This window comes from Lagopus muta, chromosome 4 (genome assembly GCF_023343835.1).
Source record: "Lagopus muta isolate bLagMut1 chromosome 4, bLagMut1 primary, whole genome shotgun sequence".
NCBI lineage: Eukaryota > Metazoa > Chordata > Aves > Galliformes > Phasianidae > Lagopus > Lagopus muta.
This window is the reverse complement of record NC_064436.1, coordinates 67,369,746-67,395,542: the sequence shown is the minus strand read 5'-3', so window position 1 is coordinate 67,395,542 and position 25,797 is coordinate 67,369,746. Positions and strand designations below refer to the sequence as shown.

At 35.0% G+C, this 25,797-nt stretch overlaps 1 protein-coding gene across 8 annotated transcripts in view; it reads left to right on the top strand.

Moving 5' to 3' along the window:
* Positions 1 to 25,574, top strand: part of CTNNA2 (catenin alpha 2) — a 456,804-nt gene extending 431,230 nt beyond the window's left edge. For 7 of the 8 annotated variants that reach the window (XM_048942164.1, XM_048942165.1, XM_048942167.1 and 4 more), the window contains 2 exons: positions 697 to 831; positions 24,925 to 25,574. In XM_048942164.1, coding sequence (XP_048798121.1) covers positions 697 to 831; positions 24,925 to 25,212 — 423 coding nt within the window. In that variant the 3' untranslated portion in view covers positions 25,213 to 25,574. Of the gene's footprint in view, positions 1 to 696; positions 832 to 13,847; positions 13,992 to 24,924 lie in introns of all 8 variants that reach the window. The other variant, XM_048942173.1, reaches the window with a different exon arrangement.
* The last annotated feature ends 223 nt before the right edge of the window (positions 25,575 to 25,797 follow it).

Genomic DNA, 25,797 nt, shown 5'->3' with positions numbered 1-25,797 from the left:
AGGGCTGCAAGACAGATGGCATCTGCTGAGACACTGTGTAATATCTCACATTTTAGTAAATTATTTCCTTCTGGCACGGACTAAGGTATTTAGACATTAACAGTAATTTTGCCAACTCTGTCAATACCCAAGCCAGGCAACCTCACCTCTTAAGTCCTTAATGTATCAGAAAGGCTTCCATAAAATCTGATGCAGAGCTGTGTGCCCTGAAAGTCTGCATAAATGCCAGGGAATCTGGCAAGACAGTCAGGAATGGATGTCATCAGTTGGAAATAGTCCCTGTGGCATCTTAACCTGGACACCTAGCAGGCACCCTGATACTTGGAGTTTCCTATGAAACTCTGGCTACTCAACAGATTCCTCCATTCTGTATATCCCATCTTGACATCCCAGAGAGACCTCCTTCAAAACATGACAATTTTGTTACTTCCATTGTGTTTCATTAGTATCTGACTGAGATGTTCTTTTCCTTTTGCAACAAAACTTACAGCGCATCTTCAAGTTACTACTGATAAGCTTTGACTTACATATAGTGTACAGTTTAGTTTTCATGTTTCAGCAAGTATTTCAAGGAATGACAAAGTGAAATGGAGCCACATAACGGTCATATATGTTGCCAATCTCTCCTGTGATTGCCTCTCCATAACAATGATGTGAATTCAGCTACATCTAATCAAGCATTTATTTCATCTGCAGTGCCCTGACTCAGCCTGCAAACAGGATCTGCTAGCCTACCTACAGCGCATTGCCCTCTACTGCCACCAGCTCAACATCTGCAGCAAAGTGAAGGCAGAAGTTCAGAACTTGGGAGGAGAACTTATTGTATCAGGGGTAAGCTGGTATTTGTATTTAGTCATTTATGTTTCTCACTGCAGTGCTTAAAAAAGGAGCTTTTTTTTTTATGTCAGTAATGTATAGCACACAAAAAAAGTGATTCATAAGTAGTCTTTTCAAAAATTTTATCACCATTATTCCAGACCTTACAATAATTTGAGTAGAGCAATTTGATTTTTCCAATTACCCTTTGTTTATAGTAACCTTGTAAAATCTTCAATCTTCCTAAAGAAAAGTAATTCCATAGCTTAGAAAGTAATTGCCAAGCTGTGAATATTATAATTATTTGGAGCTTTTGTATATTTGCTCATTATAAATCTTCTTTCTTTTGTTAGTACTGGTAATTTCCTTCTTCTCTGCAGAAGCCAGCTCTGTATGAACTGCATATTGTTAAGATGGTCATGACTAATGGGATTTCATTCACTCAGGTTCCAATGCACACTAGGTTCAGCAAAAGCTCTTGGAAGGCCAGCAAAATATTTCAATTTTTGATGCACGTGCTGTTTTTAAATACATTGCCTAGCCTGATGATTATATACTAATTATCATTTGGTTATTTCGGTTATTTTTAACAAACAACACAAACATTTTATTCACAAGCCTTTTTTTTAGAAATAAAGACAGGAGTGTACAGCAGAGCTCAATGTAATCAATGACTTTTCTGCATTTTTTTCTTCTCCTAATGCTGAGTGTGTACCCCTGGGAGATTACTAGAGCCAAGTAGTAGCAATTGTTGCTCTTCATATTTTCCTTTTTTGTTTTTCATTCTTTTAACTGATAAACCTAGTATTAGCCTCAAGAAGCCTTTGTAACTCATCTAACTCAAATACAGACCATGTGTATGTTAACAGGTAATACATTTGACTCTACTGAGTGTGGATTTAAATCCTGACACACTCAAAATAAGATTGTTTTCAGATGCTGTTTTGAAAAAGCACCCTCTCATTGTTTAAGCCCAATCAAGTACGAAGATTGTTAGGACAACTTGTGCCCTACATTTCATCCATAACATTCCCCAGTGAAATCACTGGCCTTCCTCAAACATATCGAAAGTCAGAACAAACATTCTCAATTACATAACTATTTGATTTATTGCAAAGCACTGGAGAAGGTCTTAAACATTTGTTAAGATTTCTTGGATCGACCATTCTGAAAGCCTAAAAGGAGCTGCTTCAGTGTTCCTGTATCTGTCCTGCAGTTGGTCTTCACTTCTTGACGTACGTACATATCTAATTGTAATACCTTGATCTTCCCACAGCAATGGAAAATCCTCTTTCATTTTGCTAGTATTAATGGAGTGATCTGTCCTTACATCGCTGACAGCTGTGTTACATAGTAAATGCTTTGATCTTTTCTTACCTACTGTCATCTGGGTCCAGCTTTTCATACCCATTCAATTTTCATATTCATCTATATATAACAGTTACCCAAATCAGTGCTTCTACCAGCTTGGCTTTTGTGGTATGTGTGTTTCTTTTTCGAGTCTCTTTATTCAGTGTATGTGGATGCTGAAAAAGCCATCGTGATTCTCTAGCATCTATTTGTTATTGGAACATCACCATCCGTTGTGAAATTTAAGTGGCCGAACTGCTTGACTTCATCATTTACAGTCTGGCATTGTTAGCATCTGCTGCTTACCAGGCTTCATCACCATTGTTTTTCTGTTTGGTTGGGTTTTTATACTCAGTAGTAGACAAAGGCAAAACCAGATTCAACCACAAATTATTTGGGTCTATTACAGAGACTCGGTAATACAGGCATGTAGAAAAGTTTAAGCTTGCCCAGCTTCTTCTCCTGCTGCTCTAAACAGGAGTTGATGTAGAAAGTTGATGCTGTGCATCCCTTTTAGAGCTGTCTTGTTACCTACTGTAACACAGTCAGTACACTGCTTCTCTGAGTGTTTTCAAGCTGTTTATCTTCAAGCTGCTGGGTACTGTATGCTTCTTTGCTATCCAGATAGCTGGTATCCAAGTGCACATCTACATCTGCTTGTCTACTTGCCGCTTCTGCTTTCATCTTCTTCATTTTCTCTTGGATAGCCAATTACAAATAAACAGTATTTTATTTGCATTAAAATGAAATACCATTATTTGGCGACTTGCATACAGTACAGTGCTGGAAGTACAATAGAAATCCAGAATTCAAACTTCTTAAGCTATGACCATTGGAGTTTATATGAATGTATTATATTTAATTGTTTTGATATAATTATCATAGATGATTATTCAAATATTATAATTAACTACTGTGTTTACAAAGAATGACAGTAAAATTCAAATTGATTCAGAACATCAGAATAATTATGAGTAGTATAATCTTTGCTTGAATTTTTGCACTATTAAGCATATTAATATATATAAATGAAAATAACATGTTCATATGCATGAATAAGTCTATGTATGGGCATATTTATGTAAAAAGGAAAGAGACATAAAACCAATTAAAGCTAAACAACAGATGAGAACCACTTCACAGCTACTACAGGTCTAATCCGTTAGGGAGAACGTGTTGCAACAAATTCAAAAATACCATGCATAATGGTATACAATGTGATATATATCTTTAGGTGAAACTTCTATTTATTTATTTTTTTTCACATGAGTCAGTAGTTCCGTATGGTTTATCTCTGAAAATAAACATACAGCTGATCCTCTTTGCTTTTTCCTCTGTAGATTGATTTGAGACTAGCATAGCATATGAAGGGGCTCTTTCTGGCATCATTGACTTTGCTGCAAATAGAAAAACTGATCAAAAAGTAAGCAAATGTCAAACTCCTGAAGTGGAAATTACTTCAGTAAAGAACCCAGTGTTGCTTTTTCCTTTTCTGTCTCCCATTCCTTTTCCCTTAGCTCTTTCTTTCCTTTAATCTTTCCCTTCAAATTCTTTGCATGCACTTAGTGAACTTATTTTCCCCAGATAACTTAGATCTGGCAATTGAGAGTTAGCATAAATCAGCTTAACCTCATTAATATCGATAGAGGAAGGGCAATTTATACTATCTGCTAGCTTAACCTCATTAATGTCAATGGAGGAAGACCAATTTATACTATCTGTTGATTTGGCCCTCTGTGTTGAGTGTTGAAAAATAAAATACTAAATAAGAAAAAACTATGCGATGTCTTTCTTCAGTGAGGAACCTTGTAAACTGGAAGAGGACGATAGGGAAGAAAGTACAGAAAATAAAGAGGAGGGAATTAGATGAAATAAACAGTAATTAGATGAAATAAAGAGTAATAAATATCCTAAAGAATCAAAAGACTTCTAAAAAATCTGTTTAAATGTATCTTTGTTTATTGTAAATATCTCTGACCTTGGTCAATAAACAGATACATGTTTCTGTAATTTTAACTTTGAATATTCAATTTCTAATCATCTTCTTACTCTAAACAACCACAGTTATAAGCATAGAAGAAAAGTACATCAAGGTCATTTTTTCTGTCTTTTACCTTTGTTTATTTAATGCAATGTGTATTTGCTTTATAATCAGTTTCACCATTGTTGTAGAATGAATTCTCTGAGGTTCTGAGCATATGCTGCTCTCAATGAAGTAAATATTATTTACATATATTTAGCTTATGCTAATAGGTAGATTGTAGAAATTACTTTTGTTGAATAGAGTTGGTTTGAACTACTGTGTTTGCATGTGGATGAAGATTTTGACTTATTCTAATTCCAGAGCTGCTTTATTTTTTTAGTATTCCTGTCTGACACGTGTAAGCTAGACTGTTACAGTAAAACAGATCAATATGTTTATTTCTTACCCCAGAATAAATATCCTCTTATGTCTTCACTGCTGCTCTGGAGCTGATTGCCTCATTTACTTACTATATGTTTAAGTTACGAGCTTGGATTTTTTATCTCTTATTTATGTTAGCAGCTTTGCTATGGTGTTTCCTAAAGGACTATGTTGAAGAGTATCTAAAAGATGCATCTAAGGAATGCCTTTATTTTCTCTTTTTTTCAGTTTTGTTTTAGAACTCTACAGACATAATCAGCTATGTTATGAGAAAATGTATCCAAAGAGTCCTAAAATTCTAAGCCAGATAAAAATGCAGTGTCATACAGAGTAACAGCCATGTACCTTTGAACACAGTCCAAAAATACTGAATCAATAGCCACAGTGCAATTTAAACTTATATTTTAGCTGGGTCCAATTTCCAATTATTTTCAAGAGCCTATTAATCTTAGCATAATAGGCTTAGCTGTGATGATAAAAGAAGGAATCTTATAAGATTTTGAAGATACAAAGCAATTCAGTTAAGGTTATCTGGGAGTTCTGACTTAGTGAACCAAGTGAGGACTTTGGGAGAATAAGAAAGGTGAAAAGGCTGGAGCCACTCATTACCTTTGTCTGAGGTGGCACAAGTTGGAGTTTGAGGGTGTGACAGTACAAAAATCCGATAACGCCTGACCTGGGACGTTGGACCCATGAGAATGTGAACAGATGAGAAATTTCAAAATAATTGTCCCTATGTTTTCTCTTGATTGGTGAGGGAAGTAGGTAGTTCTCATCAACAAATGAGCGAGACTTGCTATTTATCACAGAATAACTGTGTGCTTCCAGCAGTTACATCATATAAGCTAGCAAATAGCTTGTCCATCAGTTCTGTCTATGGTTGCTGTATCTGGAAACACAAAGTATCTTAAATGACATCTTTTTCTTTCAATTTAAGTCTGCATTTGCCTCAACTACCCTATGCTGTAAAAACAGGTTGATGTGCAGATGGGCAGTGAGCTATCAAATAGCTCCTTACAAGCCCTGTAGACCCATAGAAAAGCGAGGTAACTTGACTTCACCTGCTATTAAAATCGAGTAAGCTCATCTCTTATAGAATTTGGAGTAAGAGTCTATAGATATGTATTTACTTAAGCCACTGATGTAGTATTTCATTTCTGTGCCCCGTAAGCTGTTCTGTTATTCTTTTATTGTTATTTTTACTTTGTCTTCGCCTGCAAGTAGACAATCATAGAGAATCTTGGCATTTAAAGTTTGTAAGAGTATATATATATATATATTTATATATATATATATATATATATATATATATATATATATATATATATATATATATTGGAGACTGGTAGTCATTTTATTCTTCCTGAATCAGGTAAGAGTTTGGCTTTCCTGTAAAAGAAAGTTTGCTGAGGACAGAGTTGCAAATTGACAAAAGTGTCAGGTTCCTTTTCTTTGAGCCTCTCAGAAGCAGAAAATAGTCAGTCTGGTTCTTTAGCTAGCAACAAAATAGGTTTTACTGTTGAGTTGTAGCAGAAGAAAGAGACATGAGCTAAAATCACAGAAACTGACAAAACCTGGCTTTTAGATGTTTCAAGGCTGGGCTTCTTGCCCTGACAGGCTCTCAATATTGTCGTTAGAAAACATCTGAGATAAGGCATGCTGTTTTTCCAAAAAATGTATTTTGAAAAGCAATATGTATATTATCAACATTTTAAACTACACTTTTCCTAGCTGTTCTTAAAGATTAATAGATGTCAGTAATAGAAGTTCTATGTTTTATCTGTTAGTGATTAAATTTACTTGAAGCTGAGGGTTAAGAGCAGGTACTCTTGAATAATTGCTGACAGTGAGTGCTCAGAGTCACACACCACAGAGAGAAGATGTAGTCCTGTCTAAATTCACATCGCTGTACAACTGGGGTTTGGGTGATAGCAATAGATGACAGATAGATACACCTCAATTGGTAAAGGAAAGTGAGAGAGGGACTCAATAGATAATTATTAAATTGTTTAAGAATATTATTTGATTTTATGTTGTGTTGTTTTTTGTTTTTTTTTTCTTTTTTTTTTTATATTAGGCTTTTTCTTCCTTTCTTTTTTCCCTTTTCTCCTTTCTTTCTTTCTTCCTTTTTTTTTCCTTTTTTTTTTTTTTTTTTTTTTTTTTGCTATTTTTTTTCACTTTTAACCATTCTTTCATCCACAAGAAGTAGGAATAACACAAAAATGAGTTAACAAATATGAATAGTATTATTTACCTGCAGCAGTAGTTTTCCATTAACTGCCAAAACTGATTAATTTTATTCTCAGTATTTTGCTTGGAGCTTATTTTACATGGAACATAAGAAACTTCGTGTGTGTATACACACAGTCACATAAATGTGCACTCGTGGGATGAAAACAAACTTATATGAGATTAAACCAAGAGGAAATGATTTGTTCAGGAAGGATTGGTGGAAAGGAGTTCTGTTTTCAGACCTGGAATGGAAACAATGGGTAAAGGAAATGACTTCAGAGAGAATAAGGAAATAAGCCCAGGAACCATGAAATAGGTGATACAAAAAGATTGAGGCAACAAAAAGACAAACAAAAAGAAACACAGGAATATGAAATGAAGGAATTTCAGTGGTGGGTAAGGACTGATGTAAATTCAGGAAAATGGACTTTCTGGACTCTGCAGTAATCTCCACTCTCCTATTACTCCAAGTAGAACATGCATGGAGAGAAAAAGCATTTGTTTGTAATGTTACAATTTGCCACTGTGAAAGGATAGCTTCCAGAACAGAAAGGCTGAGGATAGGGAAAATGGGGGATGAGGGATAGAATGGGGAAATGGGGGAAATGAGGGATCTTGATTTACATTGTGTGTTAGTCTGTAGCTCATGTTATCTTCTGTGAAAGAAATGAAAGAGAGAAATACAGGGAGACATTTGAGCTGTACTTTTTGGGATAATAAGTAAGGTAAAAGTAACTTCTGCACATGTGTTTGAATTTTTGCAGATTCACTGATATATGAGAAGGTGAAATAAAACTGTATTAAGTGTACCCTGTTTCAAAATGTACTGTTGTATGAAGCACATTACAGGCTTTAATTATCCTTTATTTGAGACAAATTCTTTGGAGCTCTACTACTTGTGACTAATACTGGAGTCTCCAACTCGTGCTGTCTAAGGCTGTGTCCCCCAGTGCACTGTCTAAGAAAGGTACTATTGCTGATGTGGTAACATAAAAAATTTATCATCCCCACACTGAGTCAAGTTACTACTCTTAAAGGACAAAGGCATCACTGTGTTATGCTGATTAATCAAAATGAGTGCTGTTAAAATTCCTCATGGTCATATACTAGTTATATATGATGTATTTTATAGATACACTATTTTAAGGCTTTCTAATAGTTCAAACAGTGAAGATTTCCTAATTATCCTCTGCAGCTCAAAGATGAAGCGAATAAAAAAAGACATAAATAATTTATATAGTTTCTTTAAAAATCCAGCTGACAATACCTCTTCCAAATATATAGCAATAACAAGGATTACCTTTTGATTCTCAGTAAAGACTGCACAGACCACAAACCCAGGGAGTTTGTTTAAATGCTATCTTTGGAGGTTTCCAAGCCTCAGGCAGACTCCACAGCAGCTGAGCAGATCTAATGTTGGCAATCAATTAATTTCAAGTGGGAAGTTGTGCAAGAGATCTCCAGAGGTCTCCCTTAAGTGAAATTTGAGTGGTGCTGTGATTCAGCTAAGTGAAAGATCCCACAGGATCTTACTTAAATTTTTGAGTTCACATGGTTTCACCTTGATAATTGTTGGTGGATTGTGGAGATGTAGAAACCCTGAGCTTTGGGCATCTAGAGAATCATAGATAAGCTCCACATGCAAAGTGGCACAAAAGACTTTGGAAAAACTATTTTTCTTTTTTTCTTAGTAGTATTATTGCTGTTTCCTCAAAGCATCTGAGTAAAGTTGGCTTGGTGGTGGGCAGAGTGTATGCAGAGGAAAAGTATAATGTAAGGAAAAGTAGATGAATGAAGCTTAAGACATCTACATAAAAGTGAATCATTTACTGAAATTCCACATTAGATGAGTTTTTTTGCAGATAAATTATTTCTAATATCATCATATTAAACCACTTAATTCCATGAGAGCAAAGCAAGGTATTGAAATTAAATAGACTTGAAAAACATATTATCATAGAAAGGGATTTTAGATTTGAACCTCAACATATAATTCATTACATACTACATTTATTTTTAAAGTAGTAGCCACTCAGAAATCCAAAGCCTATCTGCTATTGTAGCATCTGTGGTTTCAGTCCTGCTAGTTTCCCTATTCTGTGTCACATTAAATGATTGAGGTATAAAGTGAGAATATGAAGAAGCTATCTTTCTGAGATACAAACTGCACCAGCCCTTCAGTAATTAGCAAAGCCTAGAAACCACTCTTACATTCCATGGACTATGCCTATAAAAACTGATGTAAGGGAAGATTTCTGTGCTATTTCATATCCACTTATTTTCCCATCTTCATTCTTTTAAAGGAGATGGCATGAGATCAAGTTTCACTATTTTGTATTAAATAAGAATGCCTTTCCCCCATGGCATTCTCAGTTGGCCTTCTTAGTGCACAGCACAGTTGTGTATCCTTAAATAAAAATCGCATTTGTTTCTCCAATGTGGGAATATGGAGAATTGTTCATATATTATGGCTTTAATACACAATAGGACAATTTGAACTGTTTCTTATACAGAAGAACATCTTTTAAATCTCACAATTATTTCACTTCCTCATTTTGATAGTGGTGAGACAATCTCATTTCCAAAGTACAATCTGATGATGCGTTTGAAGATAATGAAAGAGTAACTTCAGTTCAAACTCATGAATTTCTTTCACTTTAATTATAATTCTTGACAGCCTGAGTTGCAGATAAGTAACGCACACATCGAAAGATTCTCAGACAAAAATACCCCTAAGGGAAAAAAAAACGCAGGTTACCCCAGGCTTAGAAAAATTAGTTTCAAATACTATATAAACAAGCTTACATATGTTTCAAACCCATTGGTTTTGTATTTTGGTTGCCATCCTTTTTATATATATATATAAATACATATATATTTTTAAATAAAAATTATGTAAAAAAAAAAAAGAGGTTTTATTACTTATATACGTTAACTATATTAGATATTTCTTTTGAGGCCTAAGACAATTCCTCTTCGCTCACTGCAGACCAGCCATACCAGACAGTTGGACACCCATGGAAAGAAATTAATAAAATACACAATATAAACATATTTTCATTGAATGCATTTCTAGGAAAGGATCAAGCCGAACTAGGAATGTTAACTATTGCCTTGTTTCTTTACTTCTGAAGTGCTTCTTCCATGATGTGAACATACTGTTATTATTATTATTGCTATTATTATTTGTTAACCTCAAAGAACAAAATGAAAAAATTATCTGTTCTCACATCACATCTTTAATCTTATGAAGCAGATAAGCAGCTTCATCAATAAATAAAATCGATTTTCTTTTATACGATGTATTTAAGATGTTGGTATGAAGTCAAAGTGAAAAATCAACCATTATCAGGAAAGTCAGTCCTAACTTCTTATGGTTAGATATTCTCAAGTTATTTTTCTCATTCTGACTACTTTGTCAAAATAGTGTATAAACTATGCTGCTAGATAACTAAATGTGTCATCAGAAAATGAAGCAAAGTATACAAGTAGCTTGTCCAAAATGTCATCAAAGACCGATTAGAATTCTATAGAGTTAAAATAGTAATTTCTAATCCAAAATTATACAGAAATATTTTCATAATTTCTCATACCTGCACTCTCAGTGTCAAAAAATTAGAAAAGTTAAACATCTACTTGAAGGTCCCTGGAAGTGTTCAAAGCCAGGCTGGATGGGGTCCTGGGCAGCCTGGTCAAGTATTAAATGTGGAGGTTGGTGGCCCTGCCTGTGGCCTTGGGGTCCCTGCCACCCCCTTGGTGTCCCTTTCAATCCAGGCCTTTCTATGATTCTATGACTGGAGTCAGATGTGATGTTAGATTAGATTGGATTTAAAGAAGATTTTTTTTTACAGTAAGAGTGGTGAGGCACTGACACAGGTTGCCCAGAGAGGTGGTGGATGCCTCATCCCTGGAGACACCCGAGAGTGGGCTTAATGGGACTCTGAGCAAGCTGATGGATCGCAAGTCTTTCTGTTCATTGCAGGGGAGTTAGACTAGATGACCTGTCTCTTCCTTCCAACTCAAAAGATTCTAGGATTCTACATAACGTGTTTTGCTATTCTTTGACTGTGGTGGTTGCTGAGCAAAAAAGATTTTGCAATCTATCCATCAAGTTGATCTACTCCAGCAACAAGACATCTTTGGGTCTGGTGTGTCTCTGTTAGGTTCTCAATCTTTTAAGGTGTGTGTCAGGTTGGTATTTTGAAATGCTCTTTTCAAGTTGTTTCGATTTCTCAAGATACATCCATTTTTACCTTCTGTAGGTATACCAATAAAACATAGAACGTTTCAATACAGTGGGTACTCCTCCCTGTCTTTAATTACCTTACTGTTTTCAAATTTCATAGATGGTATCTACTGGTACCTTAATAGTTCCTGCTTATTCCTAGCGATCTGTTCATCTTCTTGAGCAAGAAAGAAAAAATATTTTGGTGATTTTTCCAACAGATCTTTTATGTCAGAATTAATATGGAACCATTTTTTCCCTGTTTGCTAGTGTCTGGTTGCAAGTTATCAAACCAATCACCTTGTGTGAGTTTACGTAGCTTTCTTATGCAGCTGAGCTTCACTTAAGAAAGATTTTAAAGTCTTCATTTGCTGTCTCTTTGCTCTTACACATATTCATTTAATTAATCTTAGTGGTATTCCTTTGAACACTTGGAAGATTTCCCTCATTTTATGTACATTTTAAAAATATTTTCATTTAAGTATATCAATACTCTGCTTTTGTTCACTGTTTAGGCAAGTTATCTATTCTAATGTCTGCTCACAAGTCAGTCTTTTTTCCTCTTTAATTATCATCTTGTCAACTATAGATATCATACTAAACAGATCAAAACAAGGATTCAGATTGGAGCAGTGCTAGGCCAAAATACCATCTGGGTATGATCTGCTACCTAATCTATCAAACTGTTTATACCACATTATCATGATGAAATTGACCACATTTCTTGTTTTATTCCTTGAGAATATCCTTGGCCAACCTCAGTTTCCCAGAAGCAAATTGTGCTACATTCATATGTTTCTATTCCAATTTAAAATACATATATATTTCTTTTTAGGAGCTCTGAGAACTGCTGCTATAAATGTAATTTTTAAAAATATAGTCTCTGAACATCCTTCTTTTAATCAGAATTACCACACTTGATTAGAGGCTTCTGAAGGTCTGCTGGTCACAAGAGTTCCAAATTTATTCCTACTTTATTTGGCAAAAACAACTGTGGTGCAATGATCAGGTCATAGGATACCTGACTTGTGAATCAACATGGTTTATTTTACCATAAAAGCCTTTAGAAGTTCAAAATTTCTTTTCTTTCTGGTGGACTAATAGAATTACATACTAGAAATTGGAAATCAGGCCCTATAGTGAAAAGCCTTTTGACAGTAGGTGATGATGTTTAGAATGGAATATCGTGATCTACTCTTTTATAAAAGGATGTGTTTTTCATCTCCCCTATCTTCATATATGCAAATGGCTTGAAATTAAGATTATGTAACAAGAAATTGGTTAGACATATGTTTAACTCAATTCTGAACTGAAATTCACAGCACTATCATCACTTTGCATTAATCAGCTGCAGCCTAGCTTTGCATTGTGTTCCTGAGGTTATATATCATCTCTAACAATCACAATAAATCTTCATTTAGTTGGCTGGACTAGCTAATGTGTTGAGTTTTAAAATCCACTGCTTTAAACTAGCAGCTGTAGGTACTACAGGTCTAGGCTGTGATAAAAGCTTTAAAGATAGAGAAGAAAAGTACCTGACCTCTGTTGTTGGGTGAAGTGACCAGTATGAGACAGTAGTCAGGCACTTGGGTTTTTTTTAGCAGAAAAATAGAGAAAAACAGAGAGCACACAAACAGAGCAAAGTGTACATATTAATCATGACTAAGACTAAGACAATAATCATGATTAGGTTACAGTTTACATGATCCTTGTAACAACAAAATACCTAGGGGAAAATGTCAGTGTTAACTGTGGGCTTTTAATACACGTTCTTAAGATAGATTTAAGGAGCATTCATTTTTTCATCTTCCAATAAGCAGGTTCTTATGCTAGTACACTTTACTGATACTGAATAGTCACCCATACACAGAGCAGGTTTATTTAATGGAGTTATTTTAATAGTATATACTACTCTTTTTCTTCCATTTCAGTACACATCTGGGTTATATACAAGCAATTATGTTTACTCTCAAACTTGCTTTTCAAGAATTTGAATGATAAAAATTCCATTTGCAATAAATTAGAATGAATATCCCCTTTTAAGCCCTTCAGTTTCAGTTCTGAGGTTGTTGTTTGAAAAAATGTGCTGCAGCATGTAATGGTTTCATTGTCTAAAAATGTGCAGTCTTTAAAAGCATCACCTGCTTGCAATTTTGTTGATTTTCTGGAACTTAAAGTGTGCTCTGTAAACAAATATATGCCCAGACTTTTTATACTTCCCTCACTTGTTCTCTCAGCACAGTTTGTCCATTCTTAATTTCAGTGTGAGAAAATAATTCTTCCCCATCTTCCTTTAAATACTGCTGAAGTTGGCATCCCCTCTGGCTGACTCTGTTCAATGATGATTCCAGAGAGCTGCACTGTTGAAGTCTATTGATCAAATTAAGCAGTGGTGGACATGAGCGTAATTGCAGTTGGTGTCACTACCTCAGTGTTCCTGTTTTGCCATGCTTTTCCAAACCATTCCTAAAATAATGTGATAAAGAAGGTCAATAAAAATCATGCCCAATCTGATGTTATTCAGCCTTTAATGGGGATAGAACTTTCTATCCTTTCTGATTTTTATCCAAAGGTGACAAAATGTTTCTTCTTTCCCAATCAGCAATCCCACTTGGGATTGTATGCCTAACCTGTGCTATGGGAGCAAGTGTGAGGAACCACCAGACAGCGGGGTTACTCAGCGTGGAAGAGTCCCTGTTTCCTTGACCAAGCATAGCTCCTTCAGCACACGTTTTCCTCTCTCCTCACCTCTACGCTACGGCGCAGTATTTCTCTTGCTCTCTCTCTCACTCTCTCTTTTCTGTATCTCTCGGAAATCAGACTGGAGTTCAGAGCACTTTCACTACCTTTTATGAGGTAGAGTGCGATGGCATAGATGGGAGTAGGGCTAGTCAACTTTCTACCCACCCACCTACCTGTGCTGAGGGAGCTACGCTTGAGGCCGGAAGCGGTGACTCCTCAACGGTGAGTAACCTCCTCTCTCATCTCTGTCTTTAACTCTCTCTATAGGACTGCGGGTGGAGGGAAAAGAAAATGTGTTCTAGTGTTTTTGTTTTTCCCCAATTGTTTTTTATCTTTTTATTAACCACTGGGTCACAGAATGAACTGCATGCATTGTTTTAGTCACCAGTGAAAAATCATTTCCTGCCCATTCTGAATTCCTAATGTCATGTATAAAACAAGGATGATGTTTGTTTGCAGAGGTGATCAATTTACAGGTGGTTAATCCTTCTGACTTGTTTATTTTACATTGTAAAAAGGTATTCTCTTATCACCTTAAACTCAGTTGCAAATTTTCCATTAATTTAATTGCAGTAGTGTTGAGCAATCACTTTGTGATTAAAGATAGATGGTGGTGTTTATGTGTTTATCATCACTTACTATGGATAATGATAATTTCTACAGGACAGGATTTTTATTTTCCGTATTTTCTATTACTGATTTTAATCCAGAATATTTATGAAACTATCTATTGACAATAGATAAATTACAAGTCCAATTACAAGACCAATTACAAGAGTTGTCTTATAGATAAAATTCATAAGTAAACTGTAAGCAGAAAATCAAACCCAGGAGATCAGTTCTTAATGTTTGAAATTATAAGTCCAAGCTTTTGATTTTTTCGTGTGATGTGAACTTGAGATTGATAGGGTTGTTGCTCTCTGGATTTCTTGGTGTTTTTCTTGTGTCACTGCCTATACATTACTATTTTTATTTTAAAGTCTTGTCTTTTTACCTGTTTTTCTTTGCCCCAAGTATTACTGTTTCACTGTTTTAATATCCCTCAGCATTTTAAAAAAGACGAGATGGACTATGAAGATCTTCCTTTCTTGTTCTGCCTCTTGGGTATCTACTCAAGCTGTCAAGATGTCAGACCGCTCATACTAAAGGGCAGAAGAAGGGTCGTATGAAGATTTTGGCCCCTGGGGATACACAAATCTTACTGTTAATGTTCATTTAATGCTCTTTATCAGCTCCGTGTGGGGCCATGTCATATCACAGTGAAAGGCACTAAAAGGCAGTAATGCATAGTCTATAAATCAGAGAGTGCAATCACAGCCTTTTGCAGCAGAGGTGGTCTTTAGTCTGATTGATGAAATACTTCTATTTTCAGGTGACTAGGTGGCTTTGAGGAATTGGGAATAGGATGCAGAGCCTTCCATCTTCTGGTCACTGACATATATTGGGAATTGGTCACTAGTGATGGATAGGTATTCACTCTGATGACTCACTGATGCTTTTTGCATGAATGCACAGGAGATCCTAGTGAAATTCTAGAAGGGTGAATATCTTGTTAAGCAAGCTGCCGGAATTTCACTAATAACTGTTACTGCTAGAGAGGAAAAATAAGAGCCACCAACAAATAATTAGCTCCTCTAGCTTTGAATAACATTTGCAAAGAGTTTTATTATTACTGCTTATTCCTTTTAGTAAAAGCAATGAAGTCTCTAAATCTTCCTATGCAAAGCCAAAATCGTGTCTAGAAAATTTAGCTTCCCTGGCAAACTTTGATATTTTGAGTAGAAAAGAAAAAGCAGGTTAGTCAATTTGTAATGTTTCATTGGGAAATCTTTGTAGGAATTTCAACTGTTAAAGAGGGTTTGAGGTTTGCACTACTGAGAGGCAAATGCTTTGAGGGAAAATTTAATCAATATCCAAAGCACGTCTTCTGCTGATGAGTTTACAAAATTGGTTTTTTTCTTCATATAATTATTCTTGTTTAATGTAGGAGACTTTGAGTTTTGCACAGAATTGGCAAAGCATGAAGACTAACTGAACAGTGCCCCTAATCTCACTGCAATTATATGAAAGCATATTGGTAGCATAGAGAAATTCTTTTTAAAAGTTGTATAAGGATTGGAATGGGAGATCAGAATTGGTATCATTCAGTAATTAAGGTGAATTAGATATACTGTGGGGGATATTATGAAACAGAGATGTCAGTGGATTACTTTAAATCCAAAGAAAATTGCTCTCGGCATTTGTCTTGTAAGATGAGTAAATCAGAAGTTGGCATATTTATCTATAAAGGGGTGTTTGCATAGGCAGTGATATGCAAAATACCGTAAACTATTTTGATAATTAATCTGGAATCTTCCTATACCAAATCTAATACTAAATTTTAGTCATGCCACTCCAGGCTGTGGATTTGCCTGAGTAACTGGGAGAATAAATAGCTTAATTTTACATTTATTGTGCTAATTGTCCTCTGAAATTTTTTTTTATGTATAAAAATTAAAACATCTAAAGTGCATAGCTTCTTGTATTTTACAACATTGGCTTAAATGTATATTCTGACACTTACAATGTTTCTTTTAGTCTTATATTATTTACATATACATAAATTAAAATGAATTATAATAAGACAGTTTTCAGATAATTTTGCTTATTGAAAACTTTTGAAAGCAAATATCTGAACAACTTATTTCAATATATGCCAATCTAAATTTGTTAAATCTTATACGTTCTGAAAACCTCAATATATTTCACATTATTTGCTTATAAAGCATTCTTTAAAATTGTGTTGGTTTAGATTGCCATCCACAAGCTGCGTTAGTGACTCCAACCCAAACCAGAAATTAGTAAATTTATACCTATGTATTAAGCAGGTCAGCATTGAAATTACAGCCTTGTTTCTCAGTCATACTGGTAGAGATGTGAATAATACTTTAACAATGTAGATCATATATGGGGATCAAACGTTTTCTCAGTATGATTAAGATGGTTAATTATAATTCCCAAATTTTCTGTATTTTCCAGGCTGATTTCTCTCACAAGCTGAATTAAACCTTTGTGGGTTGGTTCTTACCTTCTTCTTTTTCTGTATAAGAAATGAGGGAGAGCTGTGAAATGCACCATCTGTTTGCAAACGGTGTCAGCTGGCATATAGATGCTCATCACCCTGCCCTCTCTTATTTCACTTTTAGGCAGGTGTAATACCATTGACTCAACAGGATTTTTGATTTAATCTTGTTTAAGCAAAAGAGGTGAAGATGATAGTGCACAAGCATTGTAGGGGACTCTGTGTTGATTTCAATTGCAGTGACCTTAGCATGTCTGAATTGTCAACAAAGCATTTGAACTGAGTATACAGTTTCAGAGGAGAGCAGAGCTACCCTGACACCCCAGACATTTATTCCTGGGACAGTTCAAACTCAACGTCATTAAACACGATTCTGTTTGATCAAAATCCTTTGAATTTTTATCCATCCCATCTGAGCATATCCAAGCAAGCACACTAATGTACCCTTGATCTGTACAATCATGATGAGTTTCAAACACCATATGCTCCTCCAAGACTTGGGATGTTTTCAAGATGAGGAGAAAGAGATCACTGTAAACAAGCACATTTTGCAAATGATAAAGTGGGAAAGAGATCTTGCAGTAACAAACAGAGCGCTACTCAAGTTAAAAAAAAAAAAAAAAAAAAAGTAAAAACTTAAGAATGGGTTAATAGTGTGAGGAAAATTGAGTATTTTATTATTCAGAAACATTCTACCTGAATTATGAAGAGTTTCTGACTATTATGTCCATTGTTAAGTGGAGAGAGATTAATCTATCCAAGTGTAAACATCTGTATCTGAGTTGTTTGCTCCAGACTTCCTTTACCATTGATGGAGAACAATAGGCTTTTCTATTCAGATTAGTAACAAGGTGTAGGCAGATGAACAGAACCATGCAGAGAAATGTAGAGTCAGGATTTAGTGTTGGGGTCTATGAAGAGTGTGTATTCATAGGTAACTGATGTCAACTTTTTATGAACATAGCTGTGGCAGAAAGGAAGCTACCTATTTTTTGCTGGACAGACTTATTTAAACTGTTTTGTGAGAATATTTACATAAATAAAATAGCTTCTGAGGAAGGTTCCAAGCTCATTAGTTTTTTAGGCTGCAGCATTATCATTTCCAACATTTGACAATTTTGGGGATGAAAAGGAAAATAATTTCAAAGATATTAAGGAAAATAATCTCAAAACTGTTCATTATGTTTAAATTCTTGAACACTTGAGTCAGAATTCAAATACAGTTTTTCAGAAATGCTGAGCACCCAGGCGTAGGTTCACTATATTGTCTTTAGGATTCTAGTGCAATTTAATATGTTTAGGTATAATCAAAGAGGAGAGGTACTTACACAAAATGAGCTCATTAAAGATCTCAGGTATTCCCTGGCTTTTGGTCTTCTCCACCAAGTACAGATGGTAACTGAAATGCTTTGGTCCAACACATGAAGCTACATAGGATGAGCACAGGATAAGAATTCATTTATAGAAATAGACCTTGCATAGGTCTCTAAACACATTGTCTGAATTTTTTATAAGCAGACCTACTTTTCATGCCTACATTATTAGAAAAAATGATTAATTGTAGACATCTGAAAAACTGCTACCGAGTATTCTACTGCCACAAACAGTTCTTGGATCCTGATAAATATTAAAAGATTCAGTCACAGTGTTTGATATCAAGTAAGTACAGACAACTAATGAATGATAACTGTTTGGAGTATGGATCACTGAGGTTATAACTACTTCTGAATTGCTGTTCAAGCAAAATGCTATATTACACACTGACTCTCAAAAGAAAACATAGGCAAAGTAAATTAGAATTTCCTAAGATAACATGAATATTTCCAGAAGAAATTGGTATTGTACTTGGTACAATAATTGGTAGAAATTGGTAGTTGTACTGCAAACAACTTGAATGGCCTATTAAACATATGTCAATAACTAATGATATTTTTTTCCTCAGTTTTACAGTTAATCATTTTTTTTTCCTTTGGATAAAAGACATCTTATAGTAGTGAAACTGATCATCAGCATCATCTAAACTACTTTTGTATATATGTTTACATGAATACAGAGGAGAAGACAAAGGCAAGATATTGTTGTCTAACACAGTACTGTAAGGGAAAGATACAGAAGAGCCAGACTTCTGATGGGTGCATGGGTGACAGGACAAGAGGCAATCGAAATAAGTTTGAATGTGGGAGATTCCAGTTAGATATAGTGAAAAACATTTTACCATGAGGATAGTCAAATTCAAGCCAGGGGGAGGGGCGGTTGGTCTAGATTGGCTGAAGATTGTCTGTGTTTGGAGATACTAAAATGTCCAGAACAACACAATTAAATATTCATCGTGTCTAAAGGAGTAAGTTAATCACAGTCAAAAATGAAAATGAACAGGTAGGAAAATGGGAGCATAATTTCATTTTTCTGTGTACCCACATATCCCTTTTTATCCCCACTGCAACCACTTTGTTTTCCAAATAATGACTTTTTGCTTGTTAGAGAAATTCAAATGGACTCACAATAGCCGAGCATCTAGGAAAATCCTGATGCATAGTCTCAAGCCACTGATGGAAACACAGCTTCAGGCATTGCGTAGTAATGCTGAAAAATAGCAGATGTCTCCCACCATAGGGATGAGTGCATCTGAATAGTGAATAGGCAATTCTTGCATTGGCTGTCAGTAATAATATCATGTTTATGCATGCAAAATGCTACAGAAGCATAAGACACAAGTATTATGAATATAACCTTTTTTAATATATATGTTTATCTTAAATGTATAGTGCTATTTTTACTATTAGGCACAGTTGGGAGGAAAATCTTATTTTGCATAAGAGGTTAACCTGGGAAAATATTACTTCTGACTCACCCTCCCGATTCATAATTGCTTAATGTAAACTTTTTTGCAATAGAGGGAGTTAATTGACTTTTAGTTTGTAGTAACAAGCATGCTTCAAAAAGGAGAAGCAGGGAATGCATCCAGAATTCAGGAGTCGGATAACTTTAATGGCTTGACAATGCATAAATTATCCACTAATGGCTTACAAATCAAGTTCTAGCCAAGAATATTCAAAGAGTCCCACATTCTTTTCCAATATAGAATCATGGATCTAAGTAAGAGAATACTGTAAAGATCACCAAGTACAACCATCATTCTGACCTACTGAGTCCCACGACTAAATCATGTCCTTCAGTGCCACATCCACATATCTTAAATATCTCAAGGGATGGGGAGCCCTAGGCAGCCCGTTCCAACACTTAATCACCCTCTTCTTGAAGAAAGTCTTCCTAATGTCCAAGATGAACTTCCTCTCGTGCAACATATTAAATAGAAGTTGCTCTTCGTAATTTATACCAATTAAACAGACTAAACTTTATTCATCAATAATTATAAATACTATTTTTTGCACTCATATGTTTCAAGGTCAGTGTGGGCCATTGTTATCATTAAGCTGCCTAAGTGACAGATGGGCTCCCTGAAATCATGTAATTTAAAAATCTCCAAAAGTTATGATAAACTTAAGTAGACATATTAAGGAAAAACTTCCAATATTGATTTCACAATTTCTACAGATAGAATCATTATCCTTCATGATTTTGTGGTTAATTAGTATCACTACTAAATTTTTTCAGCTAATTAATATCTAAAATTGCATGCTTTACCTTCCAGCCATTAGGTTCTGTTATGTCTTTGTCTAATCTGAAGGGAGCATATAAACAGGAGGGGGAATGGCTGTTTACAAGGGTGGATGAGGACAGGACAAGGGGAAATGGTTTTAAACTAAGACAGGGGAGGTTTTAGGTTGGATATTAGGAGGAAGTTTTTCACACAGAGGGTGGTGAAGCACTGGAACAGGTTGCCCAAGGAGGCTGTGGATGCCCCATCCCTGGAGGCATTCAAGGCCAGGCTGGATGTGGCTCTGGGCAGCCTGGTCTGCTGGTTGGTGACCCTGCACATAGCAGGAGGTTGGAACTGGATGGTCATTATGGTCCTTTTCAACCCAGGCCATTCTGTGATTTTGTGATATGATATGAGTCTGTTAAACCTGAAATATTGTCACTTATTTGTTACCATCTACTTGCTGACTTGTATCAATTCATTTTCAGTCATTTTCTTATTAGTGGAATGTTCTCTCCAGTTCCTCAGTGTTCTTCTTGCATTGAGGTATTCAGCATTTGAGGACATGTGATGATCACTGAATATGATCATTGAATATGATTATTTAATCTATTTAATCAGTTTCCTTCTTTTTATTTAATCAAGGTTCATATTAATCCTTTTCCACAGCATTGCTTGGAAAGGGCTGTTTACCTAAGTATCTATAGTGATTGATGAGATGTTGGCTTGCTTCTGTCTAGAAAAGTGTTTCTTATCCTATAAGTAGGTATTACATGTTAGAAAATCAGCCAAACTGAGAACTACATTTCTGGTTTTTACCAGCTTATCAGATAATTGTCCTCTTTATGACTTATCACATTTCCAGCTGTTAACTATAAGTCTTATCATGTACAAATGACTTTTTTTTTCCAGGATGTTTTTTTTCAGCTTTTTTTTTTTTTTTTTTTCCCAGAAATAATGTAAAGCTGAAAACTGGTTTCTCCAAGAGCCCACTGAAAAGTCATAGTGTAACGATGACATCACTGCCTATACATACTTCTGAAAGTTTAGTTATTTGAGAATTTAAGAATCATTCTCTATGTAATTTTGAATCAACTGTATTTTTAATCAAACTGTCATGTTGTAACAATTGTTCTCTATTCAAAGGGCTACAGTTATACCAACAGCATTTTTTCAAGCAAACCAAAGTTTAATCACGTCAAAATATGATGTAGGTTACTTTGAAAATATTTTTATGGACAAAACCATTTGGTTATAGTTAATTGCTTTTCATCCCCCCTTTAGTAATAGAATCATAGAATCACCAAGGTTGCAAAAGACCTCTAAGATCATCCAGTCCAACCATCCACCTATCACTGAATGTGTTGTAGAATTTGCATTATTTTATATAAGAATGCTCTCAGCTGAGCTGGCCTATAATTTCAGAGGTCATTTTGTTTCCCCACATGAAATATTTCCAGACTAAAAACTATGTACAATTCTTTCCCTGCTTCCTAAAGTTTATAAAAACTACCAATAACGATCTATAACATTCTACAACTAGCTCACTTAAAACTACCTATACTACTTTCTTACTCTCTGGAAGTCTCTTTTCTCTTGTTTTTTGCAGTATGTTTTCAATTCTAAATGTGAGGATGAATTTTCTCCTTCTTTTTCTTTTTTTTTCCTAAGTGCATTTGTAAGCAGATCTAACACTTTCACTTTGTGATGCCAGTAGAGAACTAGCTTTCATTATATTCATCCCTACCCATTGCTAGATGGTGAAGTTTGCCTTGTGTACTGTGCAGCTTATGCACAGCTTAAACTGATGTAACACAGCAGTGTATTAAGATCTGAATGTTAATTGGAGTGATGATGTTCATTCAGTTAAATTCTTCTTTACTGAGCCAGAATACAAACATGGAGCTGCAGGCAATGCAAAAATCACTAGAAGTGCTTAGGTAGCTAAACTGAATATGTGGGATGGTTACCAGAAAATTTTGGAGAACAGTCATATCAGAATACACTTTTGGGATTTTTATGTCTCTTTTCTGTTTCCAAAACTTGAAAGCAATGCAATACAAATAAACATTAAGGACAAGGTATAAGTACTTGCATGTTAAAATTAGATTAATAATGGTGAAAATAGGGTGCTTTTATGTGTTCTAACAGAAGATTGGAACTAAAGGTAATTAAAACAACATATGTAAAAGACATCATTACAGTCCTCAACTGATCTTGCAGAATTACATATGCTCCTGCACAACCTTACCAATAAGCTCCATAAAATTATTAATGTGTTTAAAGATGTAGATTGCAATCTATGTATGGATTTCAGCATCTTATTTATGTGCTTCCTCATTTCAGCTTGCTTTTTTCCATCGTTCTGTTCCTTAGCATATGCTAAGGAATATTTAAAACAGCTACCAGAACTTTTTTTCACAAAGAATTCATGGAAAATGTAAGACTATTAGAAATCTTCAACAAATGGAATTAATGGGAATGTACATTATAGACTTGATCCAGTCAGTTTACCCACACTGATGACAAAGTAAATACTACTTGGTGGCATCTCTTTACATCCAGAATCAATCCACTGGTCTTTCAAAAAGAATCATTTAATAGTGAATAATGTTTAACTGTAGATCTCAGCAGTAAATTAGAATATCCTAATTTAATAGAGTATGATCTGTTATTTGGCAACAAACATGGATTGCCCTATAAATCATGCAATAGTGTGGTTATAGAATAACACTATACTGAATTGTATTTAATTACTGCCTATTGAACAGTCATGTTTCTGCCATATAATATAATTTTCCATCTTTTAACTTAGTTTCTTTTACTAACAGAAAATGCAAATTAGTTCTGAAGAAAAATACTTACTGTGGACAGGTAATTAACCATGTATTTCAGGAAATGGCACCAACTACGTGAGAATCATCAAAATGCTTTTCTGTTTTGCGCGTCTCTGTATACAACTGTTTATGTATTTAATGAATTATATTGAATATAGGCCACAGCTGAGGAATTCAAAATAATAGGTAAGTCTATAGGTGAATGTGCTTCCCGGTGCAGGCTTTTTATAATGTCTATTCCTGTTTCAAATCAGTCAGCGATACTTTTCAGAAAGAGGATTCTCCTGCATCTATATTCTGAACTCTCTTCTTCTGTTAATGATCCAGTGTGTTTGAGATGAATTACATTGGTGTTTTTTTAATTGCCTTATGAGTATTTGTCCCAATTACCTTGTTTTAAATTCATGTTAAGTAATTGTATGGTCCCAAAAGATAGAGTGGGAAAAGTTTGGAAGGAGGACAGGCTTTTCATTCCAGTTAAAAACGCCTAAGAACTTTTTGTGGGGTGGAATAAAAGAGCTAGAATAGCACAGGATCCTTAATAGTTGCTAAATACTAGGAGAAACTTATAAAACTTTAAGCCAACTTACATGATAGAAATGAAAAGCTTCATTACAAAAAGTAAATACCAATTTTTTTGCATTTTGAGACAGAGATAATTGAACATCCTAAACAGTAGACTTGTTTGCTGTGCTGCTTAAGTCCATATATTTTAGCACCTAATGATTTAAGGATGCCTAGCTGGATTTGGCAAGCACCTAGTTTGTATTTTGGAACACTGAGATACTGCTTTGGAAGCCCCACTTTCCACTTTAATTCTTTTGAAATATTTGGCCAGGGACAGTTACTTGATCTCAGTATATGGAAGTTTTTGATTTGAAAGTCCCAATGGTTTGAAGTTGAACAACTTCTTGAGGCCTCCTACATCCAGGGTATCCATACACATGAGGCAGATTTGAGCATAAGGGGAACATGGGGGTGTATGTACAAAGTTAGTTTGCTTATCACAAAGTACTACTACTTGTGAACATGAGTGGTAAATATTACAGTTATGAAACCAAAAAATATGTGGTTAAATGTTTAAAATTTTTAATTCTTTAGGAGCTTTTGCATCTTTTTTTCTCTTTTCACTTGGGATTCTCGAACAAGCTCAGCACTGGCCTCACGTTACTCCTGTAGATATCACTGTGGATGTTATCCTGGGATTCATAGGAATAATTAGGGAAAAAAAAATCACTTGGGAAAATGTCTGCTGACCTATTTTGTTGTTTCTGACAAAAATAAAATTGTAAATTTGTAAAGGATTAAGTGAGAAGTTTTGTTTTTTGGTTGTTTTTGTTTTTGTTTTTGTTTTGAGAGAGAGGGAGAAAAAAAAGGGAACTGAATCTTGACCCATATAAAAAGAATCAGGAAAATCAGCCAGCACAAGGTTTCCCTCTGAATTACTAAAAATGTTCATGTGAAGTACCACAGTCTTCCCCTAATATGGTGCATATTGCTTCTGGTGCTTGTTACTGCAAGCCTGTTTATTAATCCTCAAAGGACTCATTATATCTTTAGTGGGATCTCAGAGCATCTAGACTTTAACAAAGGAGTGATCCAGCGATCCAGACACAGAGTAACCCTGCTGTATTTCATTTTGTTTTCTCTTCATAGCTGGACAGTGCCACTTCACTCATCCAGGCAGCTAAAAATCTGATGAACGCTGTGGTCCTTACAGTGAAAGCATCATATGTAGCTTCTACTAAGTATCAGAAGGTCTATGGTACAGCTGCAGTGAACTCCCCAGTTGTATCTTGGAAGATGAAGGCACCTGAGAAGAAACCTCTAGTAAAGAGAGAAAAACCAGAAGAATATCAGACAAGAGTGAGAAGAGGGTCTCAGAAGAAACATATTTCCCCTGTACAGGCCTTAAGTGAATTTAAAGCTATGGATTCATTCTAAAGCACTAAGCTTTACCAGCAGGGTTTTATATTCTTTTTGTATGCATACCTGCCGACTTGTATGTGTCTGGCTTGGGGTGGGGGGGAAACAGTGTCAATTTGCATGCAACCTGAGGCTCTATTGAAGTAACTACTTTCTGCAATGCCAAAATTTAAGGGTGTTCTCTTCCAATGTTCAGTGGACTTGGTCCAAGCTTACTTTTTAAACTAAACTATTGCATTAAATTGGCCAAAGAATTTGCTTCACAGAAGTATTTGCTTGGGTTAAATAACAAATTCAAGATTAAACCCAGAAATTTTTATGCATGCAAGAAACATTAGGTTGGCAGGTATATTAAATGAAAAAAAAAAAAAAAAAAAGAATTGTAATGGTAGACCATAAAGCTTGTATTGCTTCTGTTCCAGTGCAAAAATGTACTAGCCAATATGCTTAAATGTGTGGCCCAATAATTAAATGATATAACTTTTAAGTCATTTTCATTATAGTATGTGAATTTTTAAAACAGATACAAACAAATTCATCTTAAAATTGTTTCTTTTAAACAATATTTTGTTCTTTATATTCTAGTAGTGTTATGATTGCTCA